Source organism: Talpa europaea, assembly GCF_964194135.1.
Source record: "Talpa europaea genome assembly, chromosome: 9".
Lineage (NCBI taxonomy): Eukaryota > Metazoa > Chordata > Mammalia > Eulipotyphla > Talpidae > Talpa > Talpa europaea.
This window is the reverse complement of record NC_140076.1, coordinates 115,177,362-115,203,831: the sequence shown is the minus strand read 5'-3', so window position 1 is coordinate 115,203,831 and position 26,470 is coordinate 115,177,362. Positions and strand designations below refer to the sequence as shown.

The 26,470-nt window shown below is 50.8% G+C and overlaps 3 protein-coding genes across 3 annotated transcripts; all 3 read right to left on the bottom strand.

Moving 5' to 3' along the window:
* Positions 1 to 3,081: 3,081 nt before the first annotated feature.
* On the bottom strand, positions 3,082 to 9,277 carry MRPS21 (mitochondrial ribosomal protein S21). Its single transcript, XM_084242980.1, has 3 exons — positions 9,263 to 9,277; positions 8,795 to 8,900; positions 3,082 to 3,542 (listed from the first exon to the last, which is right to left on the bottom strand). The coding sequence occupies exons 2-3, from the start codon at positions 8,875 to 8,877 to the stop codon at positions 3,362 to 3,364; spliced, it is 264 nt and encodes an 87-aa protein (XP_084099106.1). The 5' UTR covers positions 8,878 to 8,900; positions 9,263 to 9,277; the 3' UTR covers positions 3,082 to 3,361.
* A 6,018-nt stretch (positions 9,278 to 15,295) lies between these two features.
* Positions 15,296 to 18,816, bottom strand: CIART (circadian associated repressor of transcription; the record flags this gene model as incomplete). The annotated part of the gene is made up of 5 exons (XM_084242485.1): positions 15,296 to 15,820; positions 17,410 to 17,521; positions 17,916 to 17,994; positions 18,211 to 18,286; positions 18,451 to 18,816. The coding sequence occupies 5 exons, from the start codon at positions 18,814 to 18,816 to the stop codon at positions 15,296 to 15,298; spliced, it is 1,158 nt and encodes a 385-aa protein (XP_084098611.1).
* Positions 18,817 to 18,859: 43 nt separating this feature from the next.
* Positions 18,860 to 25,908, bottom strand: LOC311176845 (uncharacterized protein C1orf54; the record flags this gene model as incomplete). Its single annotated transcript, XM_084242484.1, has 6 exons — positions 18,860 to 18,866; positions 19,442 to 19,638; positions 23,687 to 23,818; positions 24,168 to 24,226; positions 24,634 to 24,714; positions 25,863 to 25,908. The coding sequence occupies 6 exons, from the start codon at positions 25,906 to 25,908 to the stop codon at positions 18,860 to 18,862; spliced, it is 522 nt and encodes a 173-aa protein (XP_084098610.1).
* Between the last annotated feature and the right edge of the window lie 562 nt (positions 25,909 to 26,470).

Below are 26,470 nucleotides of genomic sequence, written 5' to 3'. Positions count from 1 at the left end.
GCTGGGGATCAGACTTAGGCCACAGTGGCTGGCCACAGCTTGATAGTGCTGAGACTTAACCCCTGCGCCGCCAGGGATGCCCAGGTTTTAAATGCTTTACTGAATGTTTGGACTTTATTTGAAAGCAATGAGTACCAACTACTTGCAACTACAAGCATGAAAAGTAAAAGTTCAGGGTTGCATGTTAGAACAATCATTCTGGCCAACGTGGACAGGAACTGAAGGCCAGGCAATACTGACATAAGGAGGTAAGTGGCTGCAGAGAGTTATGATGGTAGCTGAGATGAGGCCTGCAGCATTGAATCAAGAGAGCTGGAAGGAATTAAATGGGTGCTGGTGCTGGCTGAGTAAGCAGGAGGAATCAATGCCATCTTTCTGGCTGGCACAACTAGATTATTAATTCCTAGATTTGTTAAGTTCTGTATGTGCCAGACACTATGCTAAGTACATGATAATGCGTTCTCTCATTTAATCCTCACCACACACCTGTAGATACAATTGTCCTCACTTTACAGGGGGAAACCATAATTTATGTTAAGTACTTTGCCAAGATCAAGACTGAACCCAGAAAATTTTGACTTGTTAAAAATCTAGCTGCCAGGGCCTCCCTGGTGGCGCAGCGGTTGAGCGCTGGGTTGCGAAGCTGCCCGCGGCCTCTGTGGCGCCAGTTCGATCCCCGGCTGCTCCCCGGCCACCAGGAGGGTCCCACATGGCGCGCAGACCTCTCCTGCCGCCCGCTGCTCCCCTCAGCAGTGTACTTCGGTCCTTCTGCCTGCAATGCTCCCCGCTCTGGCTCTGGTGAATTCTCTCACCCTCCCACACTTCTGACTGTACCCAGTGCTTGTATGAATAAATAAAATGTTTAAAAAAAAAAAAAAAAAACTAGCTGCCAGACAAGGCCTCTCAGCTGGGTCTCTGCTAACACCCACCATTGTTCACCACTCTGGGTGACAAGAACAATGGTCAGGACATTAGGACAAACAGGAGAAAATGTTCAGAGACAATTCTAGATCATTGCCATCTCTTAGTATTTTGGATGGCGTTCAGGTGCATCTTAATAACAGGCCTGACTCTGTTATCACAGATACACCCTGCATTTTGGCAGAGCGTAGGCCCATATTCTTCAGCAACAGCAGCTGGCACATGGTACCACACGTCTTAATACCAGCCAAAGTGCTGTGTTAAAGACCAAAAATCTGAGACTGAAAGGGATTCAGAACTATGAATGCCTAATTTCAACTTGTTAAAATGAGGTTGTACAAAGGTAACAACATTGTAGGCAATATTTATATAGAATATCCCTAACTACAATGAATATTTCCAGAGGGTAAAGACCAGAGCTTTTATTTCTGTCATTTCTATGTAATGACCAACAATGCAATTTACCAAGGACCTAACTGCTGATCCATGGAAGAGGGTGGGGGAGCCAAGCCTGGAGAGGCAAGGAACGGCAGTTCCAGTACCTCTTCTCGCAGGCCTGCTTATTCAATAAGGATGTTCATTGTGAAAGCTGCAAACAGTGAAAAATCAGAAATTAAGACCGGAAAAAACCTGCAGCCACACTGCCGACCACAAGGGGGCAGCGACGGGACACGGGCGACCGGAGAGGCCGCGCTCGGCAGACGGCTCCCTCGGGTTTTGCCTTTTCACCACCATGCTGAGGGCGCAGCCAGGGCCGCCTGCCCTCTGGGCCTGCAGGGGTTGGCGCCAACTCTTCTCATGTTAACTCGTCGCCGGGCCCGGGAGGGCAAGGCCGGGGAGGACGGGCAGCAGTAGAAGCAGCAGAGCACGGGCCTTCCCACGGGGCCTCTGCGGGGTTTCAAGAACCACAGAAGGGCTTCCCCGGTGGCACAGCGGTTGAGCGCTGGGTTGCGAAGCTGCCCTCAGCCTCTGCAGCGCCAGTTCGATCCGCGGCTGTTCCCCGGCCACAGGAGGAGGGTCCCACATGGCGCGCAGACCTCTCCTGCCGCCCGCTGCTCCCCTCGGCAGTGTACTTCAGTCCTTCTGCCTGCTCTGCTCCCCACTCTGGCTCTGGTGAATTCTCTCACCCTCCCGCGCTTCTGACTGTACCCAGTGCTTGTATAAATAAATAAATAAATCTTTAAAAAAAAAAAAAAAAAAAACCACATAAGCCGGGGTGCTTGCCGGGGGGCGGCAGTGCGGGCAGCGGGGACCTCCACCTGGAATCTCTCCGTTGTTGTCTTTTATCTTTTGGAATCTCTTGACTTACTAGGCATCAGTCATCTGGAAGGCTTGTTAATAGATTACTGAGGGCCTCCCTGGTGGCCTGGGGGGTTGAGCGTCAGCTGTCACCACTATCACTGTGATGACTTGAGCTCAATACCAGGCCAGGGGGCTGACCCACGGGGCGCAGCAGACCTCTCCTGTCTCCCTGCTGCTCCCCTCAGCAGTGGATTTCAGTGGATCCACCTGTTCTGCGTCCCTGTCTGGTGAATCCTCTCACTCCCCATACCTCTGGCCTGTACCCCAGTTCTATACACACACACACACAGAGAAAGATTACTGAGTGCCAACTCCACTTGCCAATTCAAGCCTAGAGTAGGAACCCAGAATTTCCATTTCAAACAGTTCCTCAGGCGTCTTCGCTGGTCTGAAGACCACACTTGGCGACCCACTGTAGGGATTTCTGGTTCTGCGCCCTCCCTTACTCTCCCCACCCCCTTTCCTGCTCTCCACTTGCTGCTTTACTTCCCCAACCTGCACTTGCCTCTTCTCGAGGACAGCTGAAGGAGAGACGGAAGACAGGAGCAGATGTTAGATTTGTCTTCCAGGACTTCTTCGTGCAGGGTCCCAGCATGCTTGTGCAGCTGACAGGCATTTCAGAACAATCTCTTCAATACACACGTGCTCGCTCTCCTTTTTGTCTCTCCTTTTGTTTTTTAACCAGTAAAGAGTAACAGATGCTTTTCCATTAAAACCTTGTTTTGGGTTCCATGAAACCGGGGTAGGAAGTGGTAGATATGTTCCCCTATGGTTTAGTAAATTTCCTCATCTCTCCTAGGCCACTTGTAAAGAATTGTTTATTGTAGTAAAATATATGTAACATACAATTTACCGGCTAAAACCATGTAAGCGCACAGCTGTACCCTTCGGGGCAGTGATCACCACCGTCCACCCCCAGGGCCGTTCCACCTTCCCCAGGCCCTGGCCGCAGCACCCACCCGGGCCTACTCTGGCTTGCTGAGGCCCTGCTCGCCGCCCGGAGTTGCTTGCACACAGGCAGGCCGGCCGGCGCCCACATGGGGGAGCGCGTCGAGAGGTGAAAGAGGACTGGAGCTGGCGAAAGACAAGAGGAAGACACAACGCTGAGGGGTTACTCTGGGCCTTTTATTCACAGGCCTCAGCAGCCCTGCCACGGGTCCGCCCGATTCCTCCTCATGAGGAAGGTGATCTTGCGCGCCATCTCCATGTTGTAGATGCGCCGGCACGTCTCGTAGCTCTCCCGCTGGCGCCGGCGGCAGGGCTTCTCGTAGTAGCGGCGCCGCCGGATGTCCTCCAGGAGCCCGTCCTCGCTGAGGATTCTGCGGAGCAGGGGCGGTTAGACGCTGAGCAACGCGAGCACTGAGGTGGGGGAGCACCAGCTCCTACTACAGAGGCCCAGTGGGCGCATGGGGAAGGAAAGAGGCGACTACACAGTCCCCGTGTTGGGGAGTCTACAGTCAGGGGCATGCCCCACCTTTTCCTTCCACTACATCCCTGAGGAGCAGAACACAGCCCCCAAGGACAGCGAATCAACCAAGGGCCATTTCAGAAACTTCCAATGAGGTGAGTCGTGTACAGTAGGAAAAAAAAAACAACACTGGGAGTGATTCCTCCTTGGTGGGTAGTGGAGAAAGGAGTTCTCTGCTTGTTGTGATTAAGAACCAATGCAGCTAAAGTCTGAAGGTCTGAGAACTCTCTGGGCCTACTTAAATACAGGCAAAGACCATCCCATAGCGTCCTACTGGTACAAATGGGAACATTCTAGTAAGTCTCACCCACCATTTCCTCACATGTCCCAGCCGCGCTATTTGACTGACCACCCCTGACCACACTTCAACACCAGATACCTACTTAGTTGCATTCCCAGTCTAGAATGTCACCCCAACCCTCAGTTGCCAACATTCTTGCTGAAAAATTTCTGGCTTTTTGATGCCAAGGGCAGATGCCATCTTTCCACAGAACTTTCTCATGTTCTAGAGAAAATAATTTATTTTACTGTACACCTATTTAGCAAATATCTCATTCTGTCATTCCTTAAGTTAATTATAAAAACCTCTCTCTCTCTCATTAGAGAAAAAGTCCCTTAAGGGAGAAACCATGTTTTAATAATCTTACGAGTGTCCATAAAATGAAGCTCGATTTGTTTTTTCCTGCCCTAATTCTTTATAGACCTGCTTCTGTTGGATTTACAACAGCCTAACTCAAACTCACCTCTTTGCTCTCAGTGAGTCAAGACCCTGGGGCTTAGTCTATAACCTTAGTCTATGGGCTTGGCTCCATGCTGTACCTGGACTTTTCTTGACCCATCATCGCTGGTCCGAGGGGTCAGGAAGCACCTGCTGCCGCCCCCCACTCCTGCTCACCCTGTCCCTTCACTACATGGGAGAAGTAAGTCACAGGCACACCTAGAGATGAGGAGGATGAGACACGGAAGACGGGATAGGAGGAGGAAATAAAAATAAGAGAAACCACGAGCTGCTCCTGCCCAGGGGGGATCCTATTTACTCCTGCCAGTTTATATCGCGAAGCCCAAGATAAGAACAGACTGAACATACACTGGGAAGAAGCTGGGCTTTGGGGAAAGTACAAATGTGAAGAGGCATGCTCACCACTGACTCCCGGGGCCCTCTCCAGGGCGCCAACTGTTTCCTATCAAGAATGACTCGTAAGCTACAGAGAATCGTATGTGTACAATCAGCTTGTCTGGTTTTAGCAGAGGGAAACAGAGGCAAGGGAATTACCGCAGACCCCAGAGCAGGAGCAGCAGATGATATGGGTTCTGCTGGAAAGACAGTTATGCCAAACACATGCTGCCTTTACGATAGAGAGAAAAGGTACCAAAGAGCAAGACAGGATTCAGGCCCATAAAGGATCTTTCTTCCTTAATTTATCCTTAAATGTTGGCCTCTCTCACACCCCTCCCCCTTGCCCTACCCCTACAGGCCTCCTAGACTGCCTTTTAATGAAGGCTGCTTCCAGAAGAGCCTATTATGTTAGAGAAAATACAGGAAAAAGTATCTGAAAAAATATTTAATTGGGCCTCCCTGGTGGTGCAAGGGGTTAACACGCAGCACTATGAAGCTATCCGCAGCCGCCGCAGCACGAATTTGATCCCCGGCCAGGGAGCTACCCACACGGCAGTGTGTTTCAGTAGATCCACCTGCTGTGCTCCCCACTCTGTCTCTGGGGAATCCTCTCTCCCCCGTACCTCTGGCCTGCACCCCAACCTTTGTTTGCATAAATAAATAAATCTTTAAAAAATAAGATAAATCTTAAAAAAAAAAAGTCCTTAAAAATATTCATTCACTTCTCCCCCTTCAGGCTAAGACCCAATTTATGGGCTCATATCTAACAGTCCAAGAGAAAAAATAGAAATGTTGCTCCCTAAAGAGTGAATCTAAATTGACAAAATAAGTATCCTCCTCAAAGACGATTCAAAACCGCTCTTCTAACACCTGCTCGAGCTGGCAGCTTCCAACCACACGCACTCCCCAGACTGCTTCCCAACAACCCACACAAAGTTCCTGTCTCCTAAATTCATGAGGAAGCCTGAAAAAGATCATCAAGCCTCAGCCCTGAGTCTCCAGGATTTGAATCTTCCTTATGATTAAATTCTTTTCTTTTTAAGCAAGGTAAATTACTTCCCCCAAAACCTAGTCCTAAATTAGTGTTTTAATCCCTGAAGGGAGGTAATTCTGGCTTCTTAGACTAGCTGACAGTGCCACAGGCAAAAATCTCTGAATAAATTTGATGCATCTGCGCGCAGCACCAATCCTGACTTGAGCAGAGGTGGGTGTGCTTTCCCTAACGCTGTAATCACGGCACCCAGCACAAAAATCACCTACAATTTTAAGTGGAAAAGAGAGAGACATCAAAGAAATCCCATGTTGGCTAACTACTATCATTCCTTCACTGTCCTCTGCTGCTAAGGATAGTTCAGTGGAAAAGTTTGACAAGCACTAAAGTGAGAGACTGACAGAAGGTAAAGGAACATTTACCTCCACGGAGAAGACATTTCCTGAGCGCTCTCCGCGCCAGCCGCCTCGGCACCGACACGGGATACCCAAATGCAGATGCACAGGCCTCTGCCCTTGAGAAGCCAACTAGACCCCGAACGTCTACGACCCTGGCTGAATGTCAAAATCTCCTGGAAGAGTTTAAAAATACTGTGGCCAAAATGAGTCTAATGAAGAAGGTGAAGGACCTAGACAGAACCACAAGATGTTGTGAAAGGATTTAGACTGCGGCATTAAAGGGCCTTTCCCACGCCCGGAGGAGGCGCACAAAGATGACAGGACGATTCTCCCTAAAGCAACATATGAATTGAAAGGAAACAAAGGTGTAACGTTACCTGACTTTACACTGTACTAAAAAGCAACAGTAATTTTTCTAAACAGTGGATTAAAGATTTGGAATTTATGTGGGGGTATGGATTAGAGAGTAATAAATTTCAGTCTTAGGTATGGCCTTCCAGTGTTTCCAGCACCACTGTGAGAAAGGCTCTGCTTTCCCCACTGGATGTTTGTGGCTGCTTTAGAGTAAGCGTTTGTGGCTTTATTAATGCGTTTGTGGCTTTATTTCTGGACTTTCAATTCTGCTCCACTGACCCATACGTTTATTTTATGCCAATATCATATTGTTTTTTTTTTTCATATTGTTTTAATTACTGTTACTTTATAGGCCCATCTAAATCCACGAAAAGAAACAAACAGAAAAAGACTTACAGGGAGAGATCAGAAAAAGTAAATAAGCTGCAAGACTTTACTTTTCCCAAATTCAGCATTTCATTAGTTAATTCACTACAGTCTAAAACACTCACTTTATGCTTCTAAAATAATGACATCTCAGTGTTCTTTCAGACAGGCCACTAGAAGCTCAAAAATAGGAAAGACTTGGGAGAAGCAGTAACAGGAAAAAAAAGAGGCTATCTTACCGCTGGGTACTTAACTGACAATCTTTACTCTCAACGTGACAATGCAGAGAAACAGCTCTGCCCACAGGTATGACTGGCAAACCCAAAGACTGAGGGCTTCCCTGGTGGCACAGGGGTTAAAGACACAGCGCTATCAAGCTATCAGCAATCCCTGGCCAGGGAGTTGACCCACAGGGCACAGCAGACCTTTCCTGTCTCCCCACTGCTCCCCTCAGCAGTGTATTTCAGTAGATCTGCCTGTTCTGTTCCCCACTGTCTCTGGTGACTCTCTCACGACTGGTCTACACCCCAGTTCTTGTATGCATAAATAAATAAATCTTAAAAAAAAAAAAAACACACACACAGAATGAGGTAACAGGCTGACCTAAGACCAGGTCCTTTTCAAAGACACCAAACCTGAGCCTACGACTCCTCATTTACATAGCTTCACTTACTATGGTCTTCTGCTATCCAACTCGCCACATCTCTAACTTTCTGCTTTTGAAGAACTAGGTTCTCTTTTATTTGCTTTCTCAGTCACCAAGACCATTACCAATATTTAAACCTAACAGGATTAACTGAAAAGTGAACGCCATAGGTCTCTCCATATCCCGAGAAACAATTACCTAGTAACAGAGCAAAGATCGCTGCCCTAGAAGCGAGGCACTTTATGCTCCTTCCCACCACTGTGTGACCTAGGAAATACAATTTGATCTTCCTAGATTTCCTCACTTGTGAAGTTACCACCTACTGGCCTTAAGGCAGAGCTTGAATCATATAATCTCTTAAAATCGTTTTCATATAATTCTTTGAGAATCCCACTAAAGCATTTGTTTCTCCAATCTCTGCTTCAAAATGGCGGAAGAAAATGAATGAAGCATGCCAGAAATCCTCACTAGAGATAAGGGAAGGGTAAGGAACTATTTGCTTGAGTAACTACTGGCAAGGCATCTTCTCCTCAGGGCCATTGTAATCTCTTAGGCTGCCACTCAACCTTTCAATACAGCTCCTCCACTCCAGTCAGTTCCTTTCCATTTTTGTTTTTGCTTACTCAGAAACCTTCCTCTAAATCTGGAATGTTTTTCATCTCTTGCGTGCTTCTGCAAGATCCCAAATTAATGCATCTTTTCCATTGTCTTGTCCTACATCAACCCCTCCCTGTGCCTCTTTCTCTTTTTTAATATATATATATATATATATATGTGTGTGTATATTTCCACACACGCAAAAGGCAGGTTTATTACATAAGAAAGGGAAAGGAGAAGACGGTGACACAGGAGCGGGCAGGAAGAGCAGCGCCTGAAAGGGACAGGTGCGTTCAGAGGGCCCACTCAGGGGCAGGAGCCGCCCTCCTCCGCTTTCTATTTGTCAAGCACCATATTCTTGCTTCCTGGCAACTTTATATCTTGATTTTCCATTTTGGCTCTTGCCTACGTGTTGAATAGAATTCAGGCTGCTCATCAAAGGGATGGCTGCTGATAATAAGCTTCATGCAGTCAGGCTTTGGCTAGAACTTTAAGATAATAAACTGAGGGGCTGAGAAGTTTTAAGAGACTCAACACCTGGGCTGGCGCCGCTTCGAGAACAATGGGGGTGGGGGGAGTAAGACTCCCACCCTCCTCTCGAGTTTGTCCAGGAAGTCTGGCCCCTCCCACTTACCTGTTTAGGGTCCTGTATGCACCCTCGACGTTCCCTTCCTGCACCATCACAGTCCTAGCAATGAACTTCAGATGCTTCGCCATGACCTTGGATTTCAGTCTTCTCTCTGCGGGGCCGCGAGGCCGGTGGAGGGAGGGGGAGGCAAGCACAGAGACCAGGTCAGAAAAGCAACACAGAACACCTTCCGCCGCGGGACTTCCAGGTCTGGCCACGCAACGCGCGGGGGCCCGGGAGCCGGGGCTCGAGGACGGGCCCGCAGCCCGCAGAGGCCGCGCGACGCGACACCCGGGGAGGACGAGACGCCGCAGCGGGGCGTCGCCAAGGAGACGCGCGACCCGGCCCCGCGGCGGCCCGACCCCTGGAAGCCTGGGAGGCGCGGGCCGTTCTCGGGCCTCGGGGGCGGGACAGCCGCGCCCCGCGCCCTCCCCCGCGGCCGCCCGTCGCCCGCAGCCCGCGCCAGCTCCTCACCCGCGCCTCCCGGGCCCTCCGGCGCCCCGCGGCTCGCGACCGGAAGCGGAAGTGCGTCATCCGCCGCGCCGCGCGGGACCGAGGCGGAAGCGGGGCGCCCCGCGGAAGCCCGTGGTGCCAGCCTGGGTGCCAGCCTGGGCTCCTGCCCGCCGCGGCTGAGTGTCCGCTGCCTTGATGCCCCAGCGCAGGGCCCTCGCCTTCCCGGCGGCCCTCCCGCCTCTGAATTCAGCCCGACTCCGACCCCTGAATCTCACTAAATCTTTAACAGCTATTTAAGCCCCCCCTTTTTTTTCTGGAAGGAAAATGACATAAATTTGCGAAACTTGGGCCTCCCTGGTGGCGCAAGGGATTAGTTAGGACGCAACCTATGAAGCAATCGGTAGCCTCTGCAGCACGAGTTCGATCCCCTGCCAGGGAGCAACCCACATGGTGCAGCAGACTCCTCCTGTCTCCCCGCTGCTCCCCTCAGCAGTGTGTTTCGGCCAGTCTGCCTGTTCTGTTCCCCACTGTCTCTGGTGAATCCTCTCACCCCCCGCATCTCTGGCCTGCACCCCAGTTTTTGTATGCATTAATAAATTTTTTTTTGCAAAACTTCCCAAGCATCCGTCCTGTTTCCTGTCAGCAAAAAGACATGGATTCTTTAAGATCCGCTTTCTGGATGAAAAACAGCGTCATATCCCTCCTCTGCTGAAAAACTAAGGAAAAGAAACAAATAAACATACTGTGAGTTTCCTGTAACGTCACCTTTCAAGCCATTTCACTAAATAAAGTGAAATCAGTAAATAAAAAATTGAGAAACATCTTCAGGATTTAGAATGGAAGACGTTTCAGTTTCTATCCTTTTGCTTCCTAGTGGGACCTGTAGAAATATTTCTTTTTTATTTCTTCCTCACTGTGGAGACAGTCTCCTTTAATGTTACTTCTATGTATCTACTTATGGTGATTTACATATATTCATATGGCTACTGAAAAACTTCAGGAAAAGATTCAAAAAAAGAAGATAGGCCTAAGCAGTTATTTGTGTAATAAGGTTCTTCCCCCCCACCTCCTGTATTGAGGTTCTTTGAGTACCTCCCCTAAAACAGACACACAGGTGCATCATCATCCATTATGCTAATAGAATTCACCAAAGCTGGAGCCAGATTCGGAATACACCAGGTTCAGTACCACAACAGAGCTAGACTGGGACATCATGGCACTTATCAACACATTTTTATTGAATACCTACCCTGTGTTAGGTACTGTTGATAGCATTTCAGTGCCTTGTGGGACACCAGAAGACAGTTGTAAACATAAAAGATAATAAAACAAGGTAGCATATGATAAGTACAAAATAAATTGTATAGGGACGGCACAATATAGTGGAAATCCACTGGATTAGAAGTCAGGAAATTTAGATTCTATCCAAACTATCATCATCGGGCAAATGACCTTGAACAAGTCACTTTAATCAATAGTCTGCAAATTGCAGGTCAAATCCAGTTCCACCCATTTTTTAAAAAAAAGATTTATTTTATTTATGCATACAAGAACTGGGGTGCACGCCAGAGGCACAGGGGGTGAGAGGATTCACCAGAGACAGAGTGGGGAGCAGAACAGGTAGAGCCACTGAAATACACTGCTGTGGGGAGCAATGTGTAAGACAAGAGAGGTCTGCTGCCCCGTGTGGATCAGCTCCCTGGCTGGGGATGGAACTTGTGCTGCAGTGGCTGTGGATAGCTTCATAGTGCTGCCACTTAACCCCTTGTGCCACCCAGGAGGCCCGTTTCCTGTTCTTGTAAACAAAATTTTATTGGAATACAGCTGTGCTAATTTGATTATTAGATATGGCTACTTTGAGCTACAACTTTAGAGTTGGGTATTTGCAACAGAGGTATATGACCCACAAAGCCTGAATTATTTACTAACCCTTGTTGACTCCTGTCTTAAACTGTCAAGTATTTCCTCATCTGTAAAATGGGGCTAATATCTGCCCTCAATCACAAAAATTTTCATGGGAATCAAATGAAATAAAATATAAATATACTTTGAAAGAAAAGAAGGGCAAGGGCCTCCCCGGTGGCGCAGCGGTTGAGCGCTGGGTTGCGAAGCTGCCTGCAGCCTCTGCAGCGCCAGTTCGATCCCCGGCTGCTCCCCGGCCACCAGAGGAGGGTCCCACATGGCGCGCAGACCTCTCCTGCCTCCCGCTGCTCCCCTCAGCAGTGTACTTCGGTCCTTCTGCCTGCTCTGCTCCCCGCTCTGGCTCTGGTGAATTCTCTCGCCCTCCCGCGCTTCTGACTGTACCCAGTGCTTGTATAAACAAAACAAACAAATAAATAAATAAAACATGCCTCTATTAAAAAAAAAAAAAAAGAAAAAAAAGAAGGGGAAAATACATGAGTTAGTCATGGTAAGAAGGGCGGGAGCAAATTAGCAGAAGCAGGAAATGCTGGGCAAAGTGAACAGCATGAGCAAGAATTGAGACAACAAAGCTTACAGTATTCAGTGACAAGCAGAAAGAACTGGAACAGAGGGAACATGTAAGGGAACAAAGGGAGAAATAGACACGTTGACTAAAGGTTTTGAATTTTCTTGTCAAGGAATTGGGGAGTCATTCGAGGATTTGAAAGGAAATGACCTGGAAAGCACTGTTTTAGGAAAATTAAGATTATCAGTAAGTAGGAATTAGAAGTAAGAGAGGTTATTGGTATAGTCACAGTGTAGACTACAGAGGTGGCAATGGAATCGATAGGAAAAAAGGGATTTTATTTAAAAAAATTTTTTTAATAGAGGCGTTTTATTTATTTATTTGTTTGTTTGTTTTGTTTATACAAGCACTGGGTACAGTCAGAAGCGCGGGAGGGTGAGAGAATTCACCAGAGCCAGAGCGGGGAGCAGAGCAGGCAGAAGGACCGAAGTACACTGCTGAGGGGAACAGCGGGCGGCAGGAGAGGTCTGCGCGCCATGTGGGACCCTCCTCCTTTGGCCGGGGAGCAGCCGGGGATCAAACCGGCGCCGCAGAGGCCGCGGGCAGCTTCGCAACCCAGCGCTCAACTGCTGCGCCACCGGGGAGGCCCAAAAAAGGTATTTTAAATAACATTCCAAAATCAGAATAAAAAGGTGACTGAACAGCCCCAAGTTTTAAGTCTACTTATTTAGAAAAATATTGGAACCATAAATAGCACCAAAAGGAGGCTGTATAAAGACAGGGCATTTTTAAAGGAAAGAAACTATTTTAATTAGTGAGCACTGGAAAAAGCATCAGTGGATTAGAAAGCAAGAGTTCTGTTTTGGGGCCTCCTTGGTTGCCTAGGGGTTAAGTCTCAGAGCTGTCATGACTATGGCCTGAGTTCAATGCCCCCTATCCCAGCCAGGGAGCTGACCTACATGGCACAGCAGACCTCTCCTATCTCACCAGCTGTTCCCCTCACCAGTATATTTCAGTACATCTGCCTGTCCTGCTTCCCACTATATTCCTGGTGAATCCTATTACCCTCCCCCGCACACCTCTGGCCTACACCCCAGCTCTATGCAAAAAAAAAAAAAAAGGGCCTCCCCGGTGGCGCAGCGGTTGAGCGCTGGGTTGCGAAACTGCGCGCGGCCTCTGCGGCGCCGGTTCGATCCCCGGCTGCTCCCCGGCCACCAGAGGAGGGTCCCACATGGCGTGCAGACCTCTCCTGCCGCCCGCTGCTCCCCTCAGCAGTGTACTTCGGTCCTTCTGCCTGCTCTGCTCCCCGCTCTGGCTCTGGTGGATTCTCTCACCCTCCCACGCTTCTGACTGTACCCAGTGCATGTATAAACAAAAAAAAAACAAACAAACAAACCAGCAAACAAATAAATAAAGCATGCCTCTATAAAAAAAAAAAAAAAAAAAAAAAACAAGTTTTGTTCTGCCTTACACAAGCCACCTAAGTTTGCTTCACTATACAATGAGGGGGTTGAAATCAGATACAAAGGGTACTTCTTAGCTCTGAGATGCTGACCTTTTCAGTAAGTGTTTAGTGTAAGTAATATGTAAATAGAATTACCCAGCAGAGTGTTAGACATTCAGTATGTAATCTCAGGGGAAAGACTGGAACTGGAGATGAAGTTTCCACAGCCGCCTCAGTTGAGAGAATTAGGGCCCTCCCTGGTGGCACAAGGGATTAAGCACCGCACTATGAAGCTATCTGCAGCCTTTGCAGCATGCGAGTTCAATCCCCGGTAGGCCAGGGAGCAACCCACATGGCACAGCAGACCTCTCCTGACTCGCCCGCTGCTCCCCTCAGCAGTGGACTTTAATCAATCTGCCCGTTCTGTTCCCCACTCTGTCTCTGTGCCCCAGCTCTTGTATGCATAAATAAATAAATAGATGGGTCTCCCCTGGTGGCACAGCGGTTGAGCGCTGGGCTGTGGGGCTGCCCGCAGCCTCTGCAGCGCTGGTTTGTTCCCCGGCCGCCAGCGAGGGTCCCACAAAAAATAAATAAATAAATAAACAAATAGAAAAAAAATAGAGAGAATTAAAGCCAGAAAAGATGAAGCCTTTAAGTGAAAGAATGTAGTTAGGTAAGAGTAAAGGGCCAAGGACTGAGCTGAGGGGAACACCCACACTCTGGAGGGAGTAGAAACGTGCCATTAAGAGATAGAGAAATTGCTGTCAGATGGGTAAGAGGAATATTAGGATGGTGTGCTGATATGGGATCCAAAGGAGGATTTCAGCAGGCTGCACTAGGGGTGTCAAATGATCCTGAGAGAATGAAATACATCGTCTTCATAAAGGCCCCTGGATCTAGCCATTGACTGGATGGAAGTTACATTATGATATTCTGAGATCATTGGTGACCTAGGAAGAGGCAATAGAAAGACATCAATGGAGGTGAAGCTGCAAGAGGCTGAGTGCTGAGAGGCAGGGAGGAGTCAGGAAGGATATGACTAGACTCCTCCACCAAGGATTACGGAGAAAAGCAAGAAAGAGGACGAAGAGTCTCAACGGATGTTTTCACAAAAGGGCGACCTGATCATACTCATAAGAGCAATAAATAATTATTACTCAAAGGAGAAAGAATGGTAAATAACTCAGTAACAAATGAAATCTGTAAGATAGAGGGGTAAATTGTACAGAAAAAGTTCCAGAGGTGAAAGGTCATCAAAAGCCCAGTGGAGAGAGGTTTGTCTTTCAAAAGTCACGTTCTCAAAAAAAAAGAAAGAAAAAAAATTATTCACTGAGAACACAGAACTCAGGAAGCAGGGGAAACCTACCTGCCCACCTACCTGTGGAAAGCGCAGCCAATAAGCAGTAACTTGAACACCTGAGCCGTCCTATACTGCTAAAAGTGGGCAAGCATGTGGCTTCCCTGCAAATTGGGACAACTCAGGGTAATGCAGGCACAAGGGCAGACACAGGTCAATCACAGGCCTCACGTCCACCTCCCGGTAACACCAGTGCTCAGCCCTCTGCCGTCCAGCAGACATTTAGCAGCTGCCGCTTTTCGAATGAGGCTGAAGCCAGAGTTGGAGAGGACTCCCCATTCTGACAGTCCTTGAATGTCCCTACCTTTTAAAACTGGCAGCCACAGACGCTGTTCTGGCTGCTGTGCCCCTCCTCTGGCACATTACACCTGCCTTTATCCACAAGCCTCAACAGCCCTCATCGAAGAAGAACCTGCTAGCCTGGGCCAGCTGGACGATGACCAGTGAGAGGCAGAGCGAGTCTCTGAGCCTGGATGAAAAACAAGCCCAACTCTGAGCCCTGCAGCTGTCCCCGGTGTGTCCTGCGGAAACAGCAGCAGACACTGTCTTCCCCTCCCTCGTAGGCTTCTGTGGGCCTGCCCAGACGTCTAACACGGTGGCGCTCCCATGCACAAGCGTTCCGGCCCCTTTCTCCTCCTCTGGCGCTCAGAGGATGTACAGTATTTGAAATAGAAGGTTTCCAATTTCCTGTAATCAGCAAAATGCTTAGGTATAAAATTGTTTTAATCAGAAAGGATTTCTCTTCCCTCAACACAAATGCACACATTAAAAGTAAAAAAGAGAGAGAGATTTACACAAATTAGAAACCAGAGTCCCAAGTCCTGGTCAGGGGGTGAGAAGCCGGCCATGGGAAGCACCTGGAGGGGGGCTTCTCCTCCGCTCTAGGTGACCCACTGTCACCTTGCTGGCCACGCTGGGTGGGCCAGGGGGAGGCAGGGGACAGCTCCAGTCTGATGGCAGAGTTACTGGCAAACTGCGGCAACGAGACCCTTCTCCAGACAGTTTCTTGGGGCCACCAAGGGTGATGAGAGATGCTGTGGTAGGCAGAGATGGAGTGGCTGGAGCGGAGTGGGTGAAGGGCTGCATTCCAGGTTGGAGGAAAAGGATGACGCCAATGCTGGTTCCAGTGTCTAAAGGAGCGTGGCTGATGGCGATGGTACCCGGGGAACTAAGGGGGGGGTTGCAGATTGGGGTAGTGTGGATCCAAGTGAGGTTCATAGTTGGCCACTCAGTGAGGTGCCACGGCTGCTGTGGTTTCAACACTGTATGTCCAGGCTGAGCCTGCTCCAGCTTCTCCACGGGAGGGTCGGGAGAGGAAGCAGCTGGGTAACTGTGGTGGCTTGGAAAATGCTAAGAGAGAGAAAAAGAAAAATTAGGTGAAAAAGCTTTCAGACAAACTCAACCTGATTGTTTAAACCTTTACTTTCCTTGGGAACTCTGCAATGAAAATATTTATTGCTTTCACGCAACAGTTACCTTCTTGGCAGGCTGAATAGGTAAAAGTTTTAGCAGACAGGGCTTGTTTGGTGGTGCAGGAGTTAAAGTCCTCTCCTGTCTCCCTACTGCTCCCCTCAGCAGTGTTTTTCAGTAGATTTGCCAGTTCTGTCCGCATTCTGTCTCTGGCAAATCCTCTTAGCCCCCGAACCTCTGGCCTACACCCCTGTCACTATATGCATAGATGAAAATAAATCTTAAAAAAAAAAGGTTTAGCAGACAAATTAAGCTTTTATTTATTTTACAAATATGTTAAGGCCTACAATATGCCATGTACCGTCAAAAGCACGGATATCCAGACACATACAGAGTCCCACAGGTTCTCACTACTTAACAAATAAGTTAGACCTTCTTTTAGACCTTCTTTTCCAAAGTGATAATTTCCCAATCTCTATATTTTAAGTTATAATTTCCTATCCTGAGTTTCTTTCTTTTTTTTTTTTTGTTTCTTTCTTTTTTTAAAAAACATTTATTTATTTATGCAAGTACTGGGGTGTAGGCCAGAGGCGCAGCGGGTGAGAGAATTCACCAGAGACAGAGTAGGGAGAACAGGCAGATCCACCAAAACACATTGCCAAGGGGAGCAGCAGGGTAGACGGGAGAGGTCTGCAGCGCCATGTGAGTCAGCTCCCTGGCAGGGGATCAAACTCATGCTTCGGTGGCTGGCAATAGCTTGATAACGCTGTGACTTAACTCTGTGCCACCAGGGAGGCTCTGCTGAGCTTCTTAAGATGTGTAAATATGAGAGCAAGATCCTCCTGTGAAATCTGTTACTCCTACAGCAGTAACAACTATGGTTGATTGAAAACAAGGACTGTCCATTCTTTACAGGAGACCACCCCCATCATATGAGTGCCCTCTAAATATCCCACTATTTGAAGCACAGAAAACAGGTCATTTCCACATTAGGTCATTTCCACACTAATAATCTACCAAGCACCCCCACACACATACACGTGCCCCCCGGTGCCCTCCTCTTGTGACCAGTCCTTGAAACCCAAGCCTCTGGAGAATTTGATGGAAAGATACTCTGGCAGGAGTAAAAAGAAGGAGAGGGAAAGGGTTTTAAGGGCAGCAGAGAAGGAAGAATTTGCAAAGATGCTGCGGCATCTTCCGACACAGAAGGCCACCGCCTTAAACAGGATGGCCAGGTGAAAGCCTTCTGTGTCTGCAAAGAAAGCAGGTAAGCTGCAACTTGAAAAACAGGATTAAACTTCACAGAATTCTTTGTAGTGACCCAGACAAAACAGAACAAAGAACATCTAGGAATTTAAAAAAAAAAAAAAAAAAAAGAAGGGCACTTGGGCATCCCTTTCCCTGGAACGAAGCTTCACTCTGAAGAACGCAAGCCCCCCAAAAGCCAAAGGAAGAGGAGCCCATTTCTTCTGTACAAATCATCTCCTCGGGTGCCTTCCCACCTCTTCCACAGCTTCATCAGTTCTTACCTTGGTCAGCTGCTGCCTGCTGCTCCTCAGCAGCGGCTTCTGGGCAGCTATATGAGGAAACCAAGTCTTCAGCATCCCCTCTACCTGCAGCAGGGTTCCCAGGTATCGCTCCCTGTAAAAAAGACATTAAAATAAAAGCTACTAACCATGAAAAGAGAAACACGACAGGCCTGCAGACACCTTTTAAAAAAAAATTTATTTTACGCATACATACAAGAACTGGGGTGTAGGCCAGAGGTGCGGGGTGTGTGTGAGAGGATTCACCAGAGACAGAGTGGGGGCAGAACAGGCGGATCCACAGAAATCCACTGCTGAGGGGAGCAGCAGGGAGACAGGAGGTCTGCTGTGCCATGTGGGTAGCTCCCTGCCCGGGGATCAAGCTCGTGCTGCAGTGGCTGGGGCGAGCTTCATAGTGCTGAGACTTAACCCCTGCGCCACCAGGGATCCCCCAATGGAGATTCCTTTTTTATGAAGTACTGAGGCCAGAACCAAGGACTTAGACCTACCCCATCTGTGGCTTCTGCAGAACACCCACAATCCGCTGGATTCTGTCCATTGCCACACTCTGCTGAAAGCTGCTCAACCCTGCGGCCAGGGAGAGAAAGAGATTAAGGGTTGAGATTCAAGAGTTAAATCAGGCAAAGGAAGGGCACAAAGAAGTTAAAATGATCCACCTAAACATATCAAGTCACAGAAGCAAAAGAGGAACACTATGTAGAAATACATGTTTAAAACATGTTTAAAACATGTTTTCAGAGAGTTGAAGCTTGCACAAATGAATGCACCTAATCGGATAATTACCTCTCTCAAAGCGCCCCATCTTCAGCCCATTCAGGAGGTCTGTGAGAGGGCGAATGAAGCCCTGGAGCTCTTTACACTGTAGGAGACAGGACAAAAGCTATCAAAAGACCAAGTGCAGCAACGGCATCGATTCTCCCTCCATCTTCCAATCTGGGGGCCGGTGCGACCATAGAGGGTCCCCACCAGCCAGCTTGGGGGTCAGCCACTCCCTGGGGCCTTCTCTGCCCTCCTTTCTCTTACCTTCTGGGCAAAGAGCAGGTCTCCTTCCGTACCACAGCTCTCAGCACTGAGACTGGCCTCCGAGTCATCATCCCTTGATCTTTTCACCCCAGATCCTGCCGCCGGAGAAGGCCAGCCCGGCTGTTCCCAGAGAGACGCCTCACGTTGACTGCTGGACACCTTGGGCCGCTGCCTGCACCGGACAGGACCTGGGCTGGAACGATGACCTCCCCTGGGCCTAGCAGGGTCTGGGCTGGGGCCTCGCGCCCCTTTCTCCTCCCCCTCGCTATGGGAGGGGGAACCCAAGTCACTGTTCACGGGGCAGGCGGGAGAAGAGGACAGGAGCGAGGAGCAGGAGCAGGAGAACGCGCCAGACGGAGACTCCATGGGCTGGACGCCGGGCTGGACAGCCGCTCCGGGAGTGGCCGGGTCAGAACCTGAAACAGGAGTGGGCGCGCGTCCGAGAGCGGAATCCGGGGCTGGGGGGGGGGGGAGCCGGGCGTGCTGCGGGGGACCAGCGCTCTTCTTCCCCGCAACATCTCCGGCTCAGAGGCCACAGGGAAGTCACGCCCAGGCCTCCCGCCGCCGGCAGGACCCTGGACGCCCCTCTGGCCGGGCGGCAGCTCTGGACATGCTGGCGCCGGGGCGCTGCCTGGGTTCACAGTGTACCCATGATCTGAACCCCGCCCCCCCCCGCGCCCCCCCCATCTGCCGCCCCCTCCCGCCAGGCCGGCCCCCCCCCGCCCCCTCCTGCCAGCCCTCCCCCCGCCCCCTCCTGCCAGCCCTCCCCCCCGCCCCCTCCTGCCAGCCCTTCCCCCCCCCCCCCCCCCCCCCCCGCCGCCCGCCAGGCGTCACGCCACGGGGCTCCGGTCAGCGCCGGCCCCGACACCCCCGGCCTTTTGGCTCCGGTACCCGCTCCGCCGAGGCCGGCTCAGTCGCGCCCGCCACGTGAGGCGCTCCTCCCCACACAGGCTCCGCGGGCGGCGCCGTCACGGGCGCCCCGTGTCCTCACCTGCGCGGTCGGGCCGCCGGGGGTCGCAGCTCCAGCCCGGGCGCCGCCGGTCCCCGCCGTCCACCTCCGCCGCGGCGCGCCCCGCCCATCGCCCCGCCCGGACACGTGCGGCGCGGCACGTGCCTTCCCCCGGCGTACACAGGCCGAGCGCCCTCATTGGCTGTCGGGCCGGCAGCACGTGACCCCAGCTTCCGAAGCTAACCCCCCATTGGCCACAGCCTACGGGGTTCGGCCAATCAAGAGGCAGCCGGCTAGCGATTGGCTGGGGATAGAGCGTTCCGCGCTCCGCCCCTACATGCGGCCCGCGGAGCCCGGGTGGCGAGAGCTGGAGGGGGGCGGGCGGCGGGCGGCGGGCGGGGCGCGTCACTGGCTCGCGCCGCTGATTGGCTGCGCGGCCGGCGCCCGCCCCGGGACGTGGCCTCCGGGGCCCACCCCGCGCCCCCTGCTCGGGCGCCTCCGCTCACGAGCGCGGCGCGAGGGGGCCTCTGGGCGCGGAGCCCGCCCGGCCCCGCTGCCCCCGGCCCGCCCGCGCGCCCCGCCGTGGCCCGCTCCGCCTCCGCGGCGAGCTGGGCGCCTCTGCCCGGCCGGGGGAGGAGGCGCCGCGCCGGGAACGCCGCGTCCTCGCCCGGCGCCCGCGGCGGCTCCCCCCGCGCCGCTTACGTAAGCCGCCGCCGCCGCCCGCGGGAGGTCACGGCGGCCCCGCCTGCGCGCCGGGCGCGGGGTCCCGAATCAGGGATCCCAGCGCGGGCTGGCGGGGACGATCCCGGGGCCGCGCCGCTGGCCCCTGGGGACACGCGAGCGCTCGGGGCAGGGCGGCCGGCCGGGGAGAGCCCGGCCCGGGGCTCCCGGCCGGCGGGGGCCGGTGCTGACTGGCCGCTCGTGCCCGCCCGCCCGAACTGCTGACTGGAGACGCGCCGTGTGGGGTGACGGGGAGCGGGGAGGTGGGCTTCTAAAATCAGTTCCAGGCGGTGGTCGATGTTTCACACACATGTTTAATGACGGGTGGCCTCGTGCAAAGGGCGCCACGCGCACCTCGGCTCTCCCCGGCGCTCGGGCTTGGCTCACGTGTAGTGAGTCAGAGCGGGGGCCCTGGGGAGTCCGGGCCGCGCGAGCCTGTCTGTGGGGGCGCTTCCCCTCGGCGTTTTCACCCCCCACGGCCCCTCCAGATGATCCTCCGCAAGCTCCCTTTCTCATCGGCCGCCCCCACATCCTTGCGCTCGCCTCAGTGTTGTGGCTTTAGAACAGATCCTCTTAGAGGAGCAGAGAGTAACCAGATTGTTCATTTATTTTTCTTCCAATGTCCTCTTCCCAAACCCCCATCCAAAGACTCCTAGCGGCCTTCTAAAAAAAGCAAAGAAAGGAAACAAAAAACAGGGTCAGGGTGCCAGGAAGCCCCATGGTGCCCCCCTTCGCCCCCCCTGAAAACTCCCCAGCTTTCATAGTCTAAACTGGATTTCCCCGTGACATCTGGAAGATGTGTCCCTTTCCCTCCTCATAGCTATTTAGGATCCCAACTTAAAGCCCTTTCCTGTATTATGGGTCTCTCTTCCTCTTCCCTTTCCCCACCAACTCCCCCATGTGAGGAAACCCCACCCCTTTCTGCCTCTGAACTTTGCCTCTTGACTCAGCCAGGTTGTAGGGTCCCGCCCATTTTGCCCTCTGGCACCTGTGAAGCCATAAACCAGAGCCAGACCCAAAGGAGCCATGATTCCCCAAGGGCCCCTGGAAACCTGGGGCTGCTTCTTTCCTACTTTGACTCTAGGAGGCCCCACTTCAAAAAATGTAATGACTCTTGTTACAAAAATCTTTGCCTCAACCTCTCCATCTTTTTAATCGTGATCCCTCCTCCGTTAAGCACTGAATATTGACCATGCTGGAAACACTTGCCAGATACAGGTTAAAATTTGCTTCAGAGCCCCCCCCCTCCCCCAGTGACTGCACTCTCACCTTCTACATGAAATACACCCCCCACTGAAGGAGGGCACAGGACAGGAGGAGGGGAACAGGACTCTGCAGACCGGACACAGCATCATGCAGACCTGGGTGCTGCTGAAATACAGACACCCCAGGGTCAGCCAGGGTCATCCTTCCTATTCCTCCCCTGCCCCCTTCAGAAAGTTCTCTTTACAGTTCTCCTTTCCTTTGAGGTTAGAGGAAAGACCTCCCCATCACCGAGAGAAGCCCCTTCCTGTCTGCTTTCAGCCCTTCCCGACCATGCCAGGGAGTCCACACTCGGCTCGACATGTTGCTTTCATGTAACGTGTAGTCACTGCAAGGTGCTACAGGGGCATACAAGCGTGTTAAGACATGGCTCCTGTCTTCAAGGAGTTTACAGTCCAAAGGGAAACCACTATAGACTTTAAAATACTTACCTGTGGTTACCATCAACCACTGCTTTCCAGTTGTGACTCCTCCCATCTGTGTCCAGCTGCACACAGGCTGCACGTTGGTCCTGCCGCCTCTTCTAGCTGCTATTTTTCTTTTTCTCATTTCCAGCTCTTACCAGCTTTCTCAGATTGCTGGTCTGAACTCTCCACTTCCTCATAATGAACTCTCTCTCTAACTTCACAAAATCTAGCTTTTGCTCCAACTGCTCAGTTGCAGCTGTTTTCTTTGGGGCCCGCCAACTACTTCCTTTTTCTTGGTCTCTTGGTAGTTTTCAATTGATTATGTTAAACTTCTATTTCAGACTCTATAATGCAAATGTGAAAATCTACCTCCTTTTGCAATCAAATCTTCTATATCTTGATTTCTCTTCCTCCTGCTGACTATAGGCATAGTCACTGCCTTTCATCTTGTATATACATCTCTGTTGAGGTCATCTGCTTTTGTGACTGTGATTTTGCATTTAGAACTACAGACCTAGGGCCTCCCTGGTGGACTAGAGGCTAAATCTCAGTGCTGCTATGACCGCTATGGCCTGAGTTCAATCCCTGGCCAGAGAACTGACCCACATGGTGCAGCAGACCTCTCCTGTCTCCCGGATGCTCCCCCTCAGCAGTGTATTTCAGTAGATCTGTCTGTTCTTCTCCCCCACTCTGTCTCTGGTGAATCCTTTCACCCCCTGCATCTCTGGTCTACACCGCAGTATGCATAAATAAATAAATCTAAAAAAAAAATGAATGCAAACTTGAAGCCTGACACTTCCGACTCTAACTTTGTTCTATCTTGCCATGTTTGAAATGACCAAGCAAATATTAGGAGCCTTTTAAATTCTGTTTTTTTTTTTTTAAAGTATTACTGTTCCTTTCCATACACACCCTCTTCCTTCACACCCCGTTCATTAACCATGCCAGGCTTGTCCTAGCCCCTCTCCTGTGCACTCTTCCATTCTTAAAATTCTTCCTCCTAATTGCTCCATCCTTTCCTAACTTAACCAATTGAGAGCTCACCTATTCTTCAACGTGTAGCTCAAACACATCACCTCCTAGAAGTCTTCCAGACAAGTCCAGCCTGTCCTAGCTTCTCTTCCTACTGCTAAGGCACATCCTATGCTCTTTGTCATATACTCTAAAATTTACATGTAACTTAACATTGTTACAAACCTTTTCATTTTGTTCTAAATGTTTCATAGTGTAAATTTGAGTTTTAGAAATACTTTGAGAGGGGCTTCCCTGGTGGCCAAAGGGGTTAAGACATAACCTATGAAGCTTGCTGTAGCCACTGCAGCACAAATTCAATCCCCAGCCAGGGAACTGACACACATGGCGCAGCAGACCTCTCCTGTATCCCCCGCTGCTCCCCTCAGCAGTGTGTTTCGATCGTCTGCCTATTCTGCTTCCCACTCTGTCTCTGGTGAATCCCCCCCCACACACACACACACTTCTGGCCTGTACCCCAGTTCCTGTATGCATAAATAAATAAATCTTCAAAAAAAGAGAAATACCTTGAGGGCAATAGAATCAGCAGCAGCAGCAGCATCCTAGTACTTTGCTCACAGGTTACATGAAAATTGAGAGCCACTGCACTGAAATTTAAGGCAACAAATCTTCCTGGTGTTCTGCATACAGGTTTAGTATTAAATCTCAGGGAAACATGCGATGTCTGGGCTGAAGCTCAGGAAACATACAAAGTTTCATCTGAATCTCAGGGAAACATACAATGTCTCACCTGAATCTCAGGGAAAGATACAAAGTCTCAGCTGAGATGAACACCTGCTTGGTGGGTCCCTCTTGGCCCAGCCTGGTATGCCAGGGTAAAGCCTGTCTCCTGGGCTCCCTTCCCACTTCTCCCCAATCCACTTACCAGTTTCGGCTCTGCGGTGGCTGCTTTCACTGTCTCATGTTTCTGATGGTCTGTACCTTCTGTCTCATGACTGATGGTGGTACTGATGGTGGTTGTCTCTGCTGTTTCTGTTGCCTCCTTATCCAGCCTGTTCTGCCCTCCAGAGGATTAGAAAGCGAAGTGTCATCATGGCCTCCATCCACTATTCCCCTAGACTCTACTTTAGTTCTTTTTCCACTTTCCCTCTCCAGCTGCCCCCACTGAAGCTCAGTGTCTTCCCTCCCTGCTGTAGGCTTGCACTGTGTTCCCATCCCACTCCCTGCCCCTTCCTCTCAAGTGTCTTAGCAAACCTGCCAGGTTCTGGTTTCGTTCTCCTCCTCAGGGATCCTTAACAAGTTGGTTTTGGGTCTACTACCTAGTTTTGCTTCCTGTTGATCACTTCCATTTCAACATATCCCGGATTATTTTTAGCTGTCCAGTCCTATAGAGGTATGTCACTCACCAGCCTGTCTTCTGACTCAAACATGGAGTAATCAACAGTGAAATTTACAGCAAAGTCATCTGGGGAGGAGGAAAAAAGTCAGCAGTAACAAAGGAGAAAGGTAGCTCTGAATGGGAAATGAGAAGAGGAAGGAACTGCTCAGGACACTTAACTTGCTCAAGTTGTAATGTTTACAACTATCCTCTAATTCTAATGAATTTCAATGTTCACATGTTTGTGAATGTGCGTGTATTTATATTTTCACTCTAACATCTGATATAGTTTACCCTTTGCAAATTCCCATGTTGTTTCAACCAGTTTCCAAATAATTCAAAAATAACATTGTGAGCCTTGGTAGTCTTCGCCCGTAGCCAACTTCTCTCTAACCCAGCTGCTCCAGTGCAAAGGGAAAGCTGAAATCTCAGAACTGAGTATCCCCCAAACCCCTATCTATCCAGGTAAGGGTCAGAGCCTGGCTCACACTCACCATAACTAGGGGTGACTGTGTAATAATACATGATCTGATAGTAATCATCCTCTTCCAGTATTCCGTCCTCATATTCTTGTCCTATGGGGATAAGGACAAGAGGTCAAGGCGCAGCTGGAATTCCTTAGGGACCAAAGGACTGGCTCAGGCCCCTGTTTCCTTTCTCTCTCCAACGGTCATGCTCTTTCCCCACTGCCGCCCTCCAAGTCCTTCTCAGACTCTGGGTTCTGCATCTGTGATGAGGCTGGTGACTCTGTGCACTTTCAAAACAGGAGCTCCCAGGACAAAAAATGGGTCCCTTCACTAACTCCCAGAAGAGAACCAAACCTAAAAAAAGTAGGAAGCAGAGAGCAATCCCAGATTAAGAACTATAAACTATTCAATGTGCTCCAGACCTTGTTGTATTTGTGAGCGAGGCTCTCATCAGCCTCTCTCACAAGCACCTGGCACGCACACATCCCCGTGTGCTTCGCAGCTTGGGTTTCAGCTCCAGCTTCCCTGCTCACTAGGGGAGCAACTCCGAACCAGCGATTTAGCACCCACTTTCTTAAGAGGAGTCAGCTGGACTAAACGACCTGACTACAATGGTTTTTCCTTCTTCCCAAGACTAAAAATACTTGGCTTTGACGTGACTGGATCCCGAACTCTAGGTCTCCAAAGCCCTCCCCTGAGCTCCTTGAATGCTCGCCCTTACCCCTGAGCAAGGACAGAGTCTGGAGGAACAGGAAACAATGACAGCACCTAGCAGCTGGGGACAAAGGAGGGAAGGAACTAAGCTACTTCTCTACTCCAAAGGTCCCCCCACTTCTGTGTGTTTACTGATGCAAGATGTTTGTCTCCATCTGTCCAGGAGAGAAGACACCCTGACTTCCCTGCCGGTACCAGGCTGCCCTCCCTTCACAACCCCTCTCTCACCTTGGGTCTCTCCTTGGTCGCTCTCACTTTGTCCAGCTCTGTGGTGACGGCGCGCTGAATGCCATCTCATTCAACAGCCCCATCTTTGGGGCGATCTCCCCATCAGCCTTCTCTTCTCTGATGGGACTTCCATTTCCTCCCCCTTTCCTGGCCCATTTTCCAGATCCCTGCTCAGCCCCCAGCCCTGGGCTCCAGCACAGAGGAGAGCGTTATCACTTCTCATTGAGCTGCACTGCTCATCTTCTCATTTTATCCCCCCTCCCCCATTTATGCTAGAAGACCTCACCCAAAGGCTCTCAGAGAAAAGCACTTACCAAGGATAAGTGGCAGAGCAAGGATGGCCGCAAACAGGACATCCATTCTGGATGCTGCACTACTGAAAGCAGAAAAAGGAAATTACAGCGTTTCCCACCAAGCTCAGCCCGCCTCCTGGGAGGGAGCTGCAGCAACTCCTCTCCCAGGCGCTGGAATTCCCCGCCCCCCCAGTCAGCCAACTACATCTTCAGTTAGCCCGGGGCCGGCCCTCGGCCACAGTGGCCCAGGCCTAGACAGACAAGTGGGTATTGATGGAAACATGTGTGATGAGCTCCCCCAAATTAAATCCATTCAGGATTCCAGATGCCGCCCCCCAAATTAACACCCCAGCCTACCTTTCCCAGGCCTCCCTGAAAGCTCCCCCTCTGCCTCTCTCCTTTCCCACCAGAGTTGCCCTTCTCTCCGAGGCTTAATAACAAACTCTTTCTTGGGGCCTCCCTAGTGGTACAGAAGTTAAAGTCTCAGCGCTATCATCGGCAGTCACTGCAGCACAAGTTCGATCCCTGACCAGGGAGCTACCCACAGGGTGCAGCAGACCTCTCCTGTCTCCCCGCTGCTCCCCTCAGCAGTGGATTTCAGTAGATCCACCTGTTCTGCTCCCCACTCT

Coding starts and splice junctions, on each gene's coding strand:
- MRPS21 (XM_084242980.1), bottom strand. CDS start 8,877: ATGGCGAAGCATCTGAAGTTCATTGCTAGGACTGTGATGGTGCAGGAA. Junction 3,543..8,794: donor GCATACAGGACCCTAAACAG/GTAAGTGGGAGG, acceptor CCTGCTCCGCAG/AATCCTCAGCGAGGACGGGC.